The following is a 9,894-nucleotide window of genomic DNA, read 5'->3' on the forward strand; positions in this document are numbered from 1 at the left end:
TAAAATTTAAAGTCAGTTCCTCAGGCATATTATCACTTTTCACTGCTCAACCGTCATCTGGCTGCTGACTTGCAGAAGAGGTTGTGGCTGCAGGACAATCATTATATATTTTAGACTTCAGGCCCTGTACAAAGTAATACAACATAGAATTTATAAGACTTTAAGGCTATAAATGCATCTTAGAATGCTGTTAATCACAGTAGAAAGAAATATTGATTTTTCTGACCTTGCACACTTCTCTTCTTCTTACTAATGGAGTACATTTTGAGAGATGTATTGATGAGTGATTCCAATCTTGTGCAAATGTAGAGTGTGCTTACACAACAAAGATGACTCTGGTGCACCATGTGGTCATTATGGGGCTGCTGTTGAATATCTGATCCTCACTGACCAAAGCATCACTGGGCAAAGTAAAAGATCCCAGTGTCTCTAGGAGAAGATAAAATGACATACAAGCCAGGGGAAATTATTTTAAGGAACATGTGAACATACGGTGAAGGTTGCTGTCTTAAGAATACTTAAAGCTTTCTTCAGTTCATACTTGCATTGCATCATTTCTCCTTTCAGGAAGAGAAGCTTCCAGAGGACTACTTTCAGCATGACCCTGAACATGAATGTATTTACAGATTTGTTGCTATTATTTTTAATGCCATATGGATACCAACTGAATGCGCAATAATGACTTTGGTAAGATGTTTCTTCTTCATGAAACATGCTTAGAAAATGGTCTTGTACACATAAAAGGTCACTTTGTTCAAGTTAGATTCCTTAAATTATCATGGTAACTTTACTGAGACCAGCCTTTGTTACATTTCTTTCACTGCTGAGACAAAATAAAGGGCACCCAAAGTATAAAGGGGAAAAGTTCATTTAGCTCACAATTTGTAGTGATTTAGTCCATAATGTACTGGCTCCAAAGTTCAGTGGAACATAGCATAAGAGCAATAGCCCATGTCAGTGGAAGAAAGCAAAAGTAATAAGAGAAATAGGGAGAGACAAGCTTCTTTCTGTTCCTTACATTTTATAGAGTCTACTGGAATTAGGGCAGTGCCAATCCAACCAATAATCTGACCCAGCAATCAAACACCCTTAATCCCAGCATTGCATAATCTAGATTTGCCCTTCTCTAAAAAGGTCCTCTGAGTGCCCATGGCTTTGGGTGGACATCTAGACACAAACCATAAAAAAGCCTATCAAAAGAAAGTAAATGTACTTGGGTTCCCTAGGCATTATCATTTAAAATGGTGTCTTTAATTTTCTCATCACAAAACAATTGCAATTAAAGGAAGCTGAAGAGTTTTCCCCACACACATCAGTACACACAGAGTTGACACGTGAACACTTACACATGCTGTGGGGTGGGAAGGAGAGCATTAACAGGATCATAGGAGACACAGACACTGATTTGAGGCTGATCATACAGGACCCAGGCTGTGTTTCAGGCAATTCACTGCCTTCAGATCTCTAGTCTTTGGGGTATGGGTATCAACACATCCCTGTTGACAGCTTCTGTCTATTCATGAAGTTGCCCAGGATGACAGTACCAGTAGTTCTTTAAAAAGCATTGTTGTCATGATACACTGTAGCTGTGTCCTCATATTTGTGTTATCCACACAGAAGTTGGAAGGTGGGATTTTATCATCTACAATAGTGGTGAAATTGTTGAGATGTTCTAGTCCTTCCTCTACCAAATGCATAGTGGAAAGTCATATACATAGCCTGAAGACAAAAATCACTCAAGACAGCAGCTGCTCTGATGGCATTTAGTCATGCCCTGTGTTGAAACAGAAACCCATCAGGGACATTTCCATTTGTAGAGATAGATAGCACAGCAAGCAGAGCTGGGTTGGAGGTTGAAGTGTCCATGTAAACAAGGTAAGCTTGATGCTCCTTGAAATAACTGGGGCATATCTTCATATCTTTTGGATGTATGGGTACAGGCACAGAAATGTGCCTAAGAAGGAAAGAAATGTGGCTGTCCAAATATACAGAATGAATTCATTGAAACGTGGGCAGGAGTCCTTAGCAGTTAAAGGAAAAGTTTCCAAAGGAGTAGCCAGAGCAATGGGAGAAAGGGGAAAGGAAAACTCAAGGCGAGAGATGGTGTGGTCAGAGTGAAAAATGAGGCCAAGAAGTTGCACTGACACTCACTGATACTCACTGATACTTATGCTGGGGAAGAACAAAGAGATAGAGCAAAATTCTTGCTGTTTGTGAGCTCATGATCTAGTGAAAAAGTCATGGGATATTTTTCAGGTTTATGAATATCTCACATTGCAGTAAATGTCAAGAAGACAGAGCACTGTAAGAGGCTGAAGAGTGCTTTCAGGGCTCTCAGTTTTAGGCAGAGTGGCCAGGAAGAGCTTGCTTCAGAGTGATGACACTTGAAGTACAATCTGACTGGAGCAGTGAAGGCAAGGTGCTCCTGCATTACATTCAAGAGGGTAAGATGCAGGCCCCCAGTTCAGGAACATGTTTCATGTGCTCAAGCAAGAACAGGGTGACTAGCATGCTGTGGGTAAGGATCACCCTCTCAGGGTCACACATCATTTGCAAAGCATGGGAGTTTGATTGGTATCATTTGGCAGATATTGATCTACCCGTGAATTGCCCCTTACATGTCAGGGCTTTCCAGACTGTCTTGGGGAACGTAAACTGCAGGTGGGGTTTGGATTAGAGGCAGAGAAGGAGGGTTAGGAAGCAACGTGGTGATGCAGATGACCACAGACAAATGGAAGCTCAGGACAGAAAGCTTTCATGTTACCAATGGAAGTAGAGATAACAGAAAGTATGCATAGATTGGTGTGGAATATGTCAAAGTATAAATTTTATTCATAGTACTAGACAAGGAGCAGTGCTGCTTACATATTAGGGAGGGTTGGAGAGTGGAGTGTTAGGATGCATAACTGGAGTTTAAGTTTGCATGCCACAATCGGATTGGCAAGACTGTTCCAGAAGAGTGCAGTGATACAGGAAAAATGGTTAAAGGAAAAAAGTGGAAACGAGGGATATGCATAGGCATAATACAGTGAGCCAGGGAATAGGTAGCAGTTCTGGAGATTCAGCAAGGGAGATGAGAGCAATGTAAACCACCTGTTGGGGAGGGGCGGGGACATTTGACATGGAAAGTCTTCAGAGAGAGGTAGTTAGTGTCCAGCAGAAGTGGGGTGGGGCACCAATACTGATGGAAGAGTTTGCCTTTTTGAAAGTAAAGAACAGTGGTCCATTCACATAACAGGCAAGTGGTACAAATGAATACTAACCCACAACAAAGCCATGGAAAAGATGAACAGGGGTTGAGGATGACCAGCATTGTTTCATTATCTCACATCATTTATATACAGAAGAGTTGCATCCTGGAACACAGTATCATATTTAGAATAGCTAAGGGAGCAGGTATTGGAGAATGAATACAGTCAAGGTTTAAGAATATTGTCTAATATGGACTGCTAGCCTGACAGCTTACAGATTGTAACTATATTCTTAAAAGTGAGCCTTTTTCCTTTTAGTTATGATAGAAAGAGTTAAAATAGCATATCCAGTCCATGAGCTCTGCTTCTAAAATATCACCATTTGGGGAAATTTTATGGCCTTCTTTTTCCTTGTCCTTAATGCTTAAATGTATAGTGTATCTATCTTTACTTGGAATTTGCCTTGAATTTTTTTAGTGTAATACCCTAGAAATGATTTCAAGTATACAAGGATGTGCATAGGTACATGTGCAAATCTTAAGCTTTCTATCTAGGAGACTTGAGCATCAGGAAACCTTTGTATTGATCAGATTTAAGTAACAGTAAACAGCTTCCTCTGTAATCCTTACTCAGCAATTTGCTCACCTAGTTCTTTGTAGAACAGATGTTTGATATATGTAAACAGTGCCTGAGGTCATGTCATGAACTTCCGGGAACTTTAGGGGTCTCAGCGTTACAGGCTGGCAGCTGTTCTTCTCATCATAAAGCCAAAGCATTGAATAAGTTGCTAATTATGTAGGAAGGAAAATGGATATTCATGAATAGTGGAAATATGAAAAAGGGCTCTAAGAAGGACCATCTTGTTTTACTTGTGGCTTCATTATAAAGGTACTGCATTTCAGAAAAACTTCATAGCTGTAAATCTTGCACCTCTCATGCTGTTCTGTTCATCAGCCATGGGTAGGTGCTTTTGTCGATCAGTTATTGCCACAAAAGTCTTAATACTATGAAAAGATGAAATGTGCTCACTGTGGGTTAGGTATCACAGCTGACTACAACATGTCTAAATCCATTTTATATCTACCACCTGTATGTTATATTGCATGTTGGTGGCACTTGGTATTTACTGAACAAATTTACACCTGTGCCCTTCACGAATGTGGAGGTGATAGCAATACTACCTGCTGGATGACTTTTGTTGCAATGTCCAGGCATTCCAATCAAAAAGCTGTGTAGGAAATTTACATGGGCAGTAGACGTGTCTGATTTACAGCTGTGACCTGACATCTTGCTTTAGCTGAGCACAATCTCTCAGTCGCACTTCCCTTTCTCATCACAGAATAAACATCATGTACAACAGTTCTTAGCAAAGCACTTAAACAGAGCTAAAATGAAAAAGCGGTGCTCTACTCTACTCTTTGCAGGTTTACTTAGAAAGGTTGATGTCATATGCTAAGATTGACCTCTGTCCTACCAACTGGAAAAGGATTGTCTTGGGAGCCATTCTCCTTGCCTTCAAGGTTTGGCATGATAAGGCTGTGTGGAACATACACTTCTGCCAGATCCTCAAGAACCTTGCACTCCAAGACATGTGAGTTTAAAAGGTTTTGGTGACTTTTCTATCCATGTTCCAGTTCACTTGTTCCCTTAAGGCATGCATTTTAAGAAATATTTTAAATATCACATTATATAGAAAATAAAAATGAGCTTAAAACTATTATACCCTGTCAATCTACAGTATAGAAATTCATATTTTCCATCATTAATTTGTTTTAATGGATTATTATTGTAATGGTATGCTTCATAAGGTGTAATTTTTTCTGGAGGTTGCAGACAAGTATTTTATAACCTTACCAGCAGTATAACATATTACTGGGTTTATCTTCATGGCTTTTTAACAGCTTTCAGCGCCATTCCCTTCTTTAAGAGCTACCATGTCTGACTTTTGAAATAAATGTTTGATCACTGTTATATCCTTGGGGCTATGGGTTTAGTCTGAGTCACAAGTTGTACCTTTGCTTTAGCTGGTCTTTACAACAGAATTTATTCCAGACTCCTGTGCCTGCCTACCCCTCATTAGGAGTGTTGTATGTGGGTAGAAATCAGTCTGATGGGCTCTGATTTTATGTGTATAAAAGGTGCAAAGGCAGCTGACTTGTCAACATAGCACAGGGCTGTTTCCAGTCATTTCTCTTTCCACTGCACTGAACTCACCCGTGTGCGTGCATGTGCATGTGCTTGTGCATGTGTGTGTATGCCCACACATGTACATTCTCTTCTGGTGAGGGGCAGCAGATACTGATCAACTTGGATTTCCCCAGCACAGAAATATGAGTGTGAGGGCTCTGACAATGTTCTTGTCCTACAAGGGATTTAGTCCACCTAAGACTCCTGTCTTTGACCTTTCCATCTTCCAAAGTTTAAAATGGGTATCTTGTCATGGTCACAATTTGTTACCCGTAATAAGATGCCGTTCATCATAGTCTCATATGCTGAGACAGGGGAAAGGATTGCCTTTCTCATATAGTGTAGTTTTTTTTTTTCCTTCCTTGTAAATTTAGGAGAACGCTTGCTTGAAGAGTATGCCTCCTCAGAGAGCAGAATGGGGCATATTTCCCTGGTGCCCCTCTACTTCCCCCTCAATATGTCTGCAAGCTTTTGAGAGCTAACATTAGCATACATTTATTTTTTCTCTGCTCAATGTAGTGATGAATGTGTGTGAGGCATGAGTCACACAGATGCACTGCTGGAGGTTGAAGAAAGAATCATGAGCCAGCAATAGGCAGTAATGAATAGGCTATAACTATTCTTGTCCACCCAAATGCAAAAGTGCTGGGATACAGAAACAATTCAAAACAGCCTGTTGGTACATGAGTATTTTTTCTTCCCAGTTAAGTAGCCTCCCTACATCTCAGAATTTACAGCAGTCAGTATTAAGAACTGTGGGAGTAATGAAACCCAAAATGTGTAATTGTAATTGGAAAAAAGCGAGGGAAAGAAAGTGCTCTAAAGGATACAACTGAAAGTGTGTTTAGGAGTGTAAGATAAAGTTTTGTTGGATCACTGAACACAACTGTTTGCAGTCTCACTGTTTGAATGTCCACTTTGTATGCTTTAATTTTAAAACTTGAACAACTATTTCTAATATGACTTTATGTAATCTATTAACTAGTGATTTCTTACTGTTTATTTTTTTGAAATTCTGTATTACTTGTACCCTTTTACTGTTTTGTTTTTCTTTAAATAAAAATTTTTTAATAGAATTTACAGCAGTCCTTAGAAGCGCAAAATGACATTTTCGAAGATAGTCTACTTGATCACAATTGTCTGATGTTCATTTTTCTGTGTTCTTCCTCCACAGAAATCAACTGGAAAGGCATTACTTGTGTCTGCTTGAGTTTAATGTTAATGTGTCTGCCAGCACTTATGCCAAATACTACTTTGATCTTCGCTCTTTAGCAGATCACAGCAACATGTACTTTGTGTCTGCACCTCTCACCAAAGAAAGAGCACAGAAACTAGAAGTAAGGCTGTGCCTTCACTAAGTAGGATGTTCTGTGAGCCACTAATGCCAGCATCTGTGGCTATATCATATAAAGTAGTTAAGGAAAATGGCAACTTTTGAAATTAACACTTTCAAGACTTTATTAAACCTTTAGTGTGTCATATATTTTAGTTCTTAATGGTTCAGATAGAGATCCACATTATTATTTAAAAGCAGTCCTAATTTCTTTGATCATAATTCAGAATATTTTAATCAGCATTATTCTGATCAAAATGGTTTTCCTTTTGAACCGCTACCTTTCTCCATAGCCACACATGATTAAGTACCTGGGCTTGTTTTCTTTATCATGTATACAAATACTGTTCACTTAATTACTTGTGCTTATTTTTTACTCAATTTTAAAATTCGTATCAAAAATCAGCTGTCCCACTTCAAGACCAAGGATTCAGTAGACAGATTCTTAGTGGCTAACATGACAGCCTATATGTAAGATATGTGATGTGCATGTGGAAATTGGAAGTACATGAGTTTTAAAGAGAAGTGGCAGCTTACATAGGCAAAATAATGCACATGGTTGGTGACTTTTGGTGATCCTCCACCAAAACAATTGATACCTGAAAAAGATGCTTACATTCAAATGGTATTTTCTGTAGTGCGTCAGTGGCACAGTAAGTCCCCAAGTTACAAACATTTAATTTCCAGGTTTTCACAGATTATGAAGATTATTTCACTGGTGATTGCCTTCTCAGTGCTTTACATTGTATATTTGTGTCCAATGACTATAAGATTCATTTTGTTGGACTCACAAATAAATCTGACTCAGGAATGTTCTCCCAGAACAGAACTCATTCTAAACTGAGGACTTATCCATTTTGGAATATGTATTTTGCTCCTACAACTCATGTTAATTTGAAGAAGCATCCTTTGGTGCTACAGAACTGTCCTGCTCTACATTAAATTCATACCACCTTCCAAGGAAATACCTTAGAGTTTGGAAACTAATAATGGTCAGATAGCATTGGAATATCTCAGTCAGTATTTACTGATTGTTTTTGCACATATGTAGCTTTATCATTTTTAATATAGTTACACGATAAAACATGCTGTTAGTAGCTTATCGTATTACCAAATTTTGTCGGCTTTGGAAACTCCATTTGTAAGGACTGTAACTGAACAAACTTCCCCTTACTTGGTAATTGAATCACCATTAAAGAATGTTAGTGAATTGGCAGGAAGTAGCAGCCTGTTAACCTGGAAATGCAGGTCTCCAACACCCAAAGCATCAGTGACCATGAAGTAGCTAAAGTAAGTTTGTATGACTAAACTTCTGTGATTAGATTATTTTTCTTTAAGGTTTCTGTCTTTTAAAAATTTTTACCTGTATTCCTTTTGATGAACTTTCCTAGGCGATGTCAAGATACTGTGAGGATGGAGGCTTGAACAGAGGTGAGATCAGAAAATATTCCAGTGATGACAGCTTCACTGGAATTCGACTGTCAAAAGCCATCCTGTCTTAAAAGAGAGAGATGACATCTTAGACCCTCGTTTGCACAAGATGGACCACCTGTCTTGTAAAAAAAAATCCAAAGTGAACATTTTGCCAAAAGGAAAGACCTTGAATTTCAGAAACTGTTGGACAGTTATAGTTGTATTATATGGGAAGAGACCTTGTGAAAGCAGCAACACACTTCCTTTCTTCATTGATGTGAGCAGAGTTAGTAGTAGTATAAAGCAGAAGCTCCTGGATGACACAACCATTCGTTTACTTCACAGGCCAATGCCTGTGAACTCTGCAAGGTTTTTGGATTAAGAGTATACATTTAAGCTAGTTTAAAGTTGTAATAAATTTTTAAGGTAGATTTTTAAAAATAGTATCTGTATACTTTTCATGTCCCCTGCCACTATGTAGACTTTTAGGATTATCATAGTATTACTGTTAAAAAATGGGGAATCTTTTGTATTACATGGTGCTGAGAGAAAAATCCACATTCCTACCCATGTCTCAGGTAGTATGTCTATTACTGAGCCATTCAACCAGCCTCAAAATAGGAGTATTCACACTCATGAAATCATTTAGGAGTACACTACCACTTCATCAGTATTGGAGGTTCTTCCTTCCTGTGGTATCACTGAGTTCCTAGGCAGTCATGTCAGCAATTTTACACAAAAAATCAGCCAGAGCGCACTTGCCACTCAGGTTCTTTACAAGCACTACTTAGCAGCCTCATGCCATACCATGTCTGTGGCCATAAAGAAAAATCATCTGCTATTGGCTATCTACTTTTACCGGGTTCATACAGAATCTTATGAGTTAAAAATGGTGCTGATAATTTTTTGATGATTTCCCTTTATTAAGTAAACATGTCCGAAGATATTTCTATAATGCAAACCAATATTATGGTTCAATAATCACTACAGATAGTAAAGTACAAGGCATCCCAAAAGTTTCAGAGTAGTTTTAAGCCTTTGGCTACTATGTTTGTGCCTTTAAGGGCACTGGAGCAGGTAGAAGAGCTGCAAACTTACAAATCATTATACCAACATTTCAGTTTGGTGAGTTTAGAATATTATTCATTTATTCTAAACTTTTTCTAGTCTCTTAAAAAAGGATAGAAAGCAGAACTGGTACAAAAGTTAAAAGCTTAATTTTCACATTTCTCAAGTTAATACTTCCAGATAATATATGATAATGTTTTAACTTCTGTACTTATACACGGTACCAAAGCTTAAAATGACACTAAGATTTTTGGGATGTTTTATATTGCAAAGAGTTTCCCTCTTGTTTGTGAGTAGTTATTTAAGAACCGTGCACTATCTCTATTGTGAGTACCTAAATTTCTTGGTTCTTGATTTGCTGAAGGAGAGTATTAAGAGCAATATTAATTGGCATGTTTCATAAAGGAATTGGACCCCAACAGCAGCACTTGATATGAAAGTTTATTTTGAAACCTATCTTACATCCTACCCTGGCATCACGTGCCCCATTGGGAGCCCGATTATTTAAGACAGAAATTACACAAACCTTAGGAAGATAATATAGGTTTTACAGGACAGAAATTAAGTAATTTTAGACAACTTAAAACAATGTTACCTCAGTATTAAAAATTAGTGTTTTGGGGCTGGGGATTTAGCTCAGTGGCATAAGAACCTGCCTTGCAAGCAGGCAGTCGTGAGTTTGATACCCAGTACCAATTAAAA

The 9,894-nt window shown here is 38.3% G+C and overlaps 1 protein-coding gene across 1 annotated transcript; it reads left to right on the top strand.

The window, feature by feature from the left end:
* Window positions 1-4,517: 4,517 nt before the first annotated feature.
* LOC134472539 (cyclin-Y-like protein 1) lies at window positions 4,518-8,503 on the top strand. The gene is made up of 3 exons (XM_063234385.1): window positions 4,518-4,782; window positions 6,553-6,715; window positions 8,103-8,503. Exons 1-3 carry the CDS (start codon window positions 4,634-4,636, stop codon window positions 8,211-8,213), a joined length of 423 nt encoding a protein of 140 aa, XP_063090455.1. The 5' UTR covers window positions 4,518-4,633; the 3' UTR covers window positions 8,214-8,503.
* The last annotated feature ends 1,391 nt before the right edge of the window (window positions 8,504-9,894 follow it).

The sequence above is a fragment of the Cavia porcellus genome, unplaced genomic scaffold, assembly GCF_034190915.1.
Source record: "Cavia porcellus strain 051 isolate PalLab524CR breed Dunkin Hartley unplaced genomic scaffold, mCavPor4.1 scaffold_23, whole genome shotgun sequence".
NCBI classification, from domain to species: Eukaryota; Metazoa; Chordata; class Mammalia; order Rodentia; family Caviidae; genus Cavia; species Cavia porcellus.

Excerpts from the sequence above, each read along its gene's own strand:
- LOC134472539 (XM_063234385.1), top strand. The coding sequence starts at position 4,634 with ATGTCATATGCTAAGATTGACCTCTGTCCTACCAACTGGAAAAGGATT. Across the intron at positions 4,783-6,552 it reads AACCTTGCACTCCAAGACAT|AAATCAACTGGAAAGGCATT; the intron begins GTGAGTTTAAAA and ends CTTCCTCCACAG. Across the intron at positions 6,716-8,102 it reads AAAGAGCACAGAAACTAGAA|GCGATGTCAAGATACTGTGA; the intron begins GTAAGGCTGTGC and ends GAACTTTCCTAG.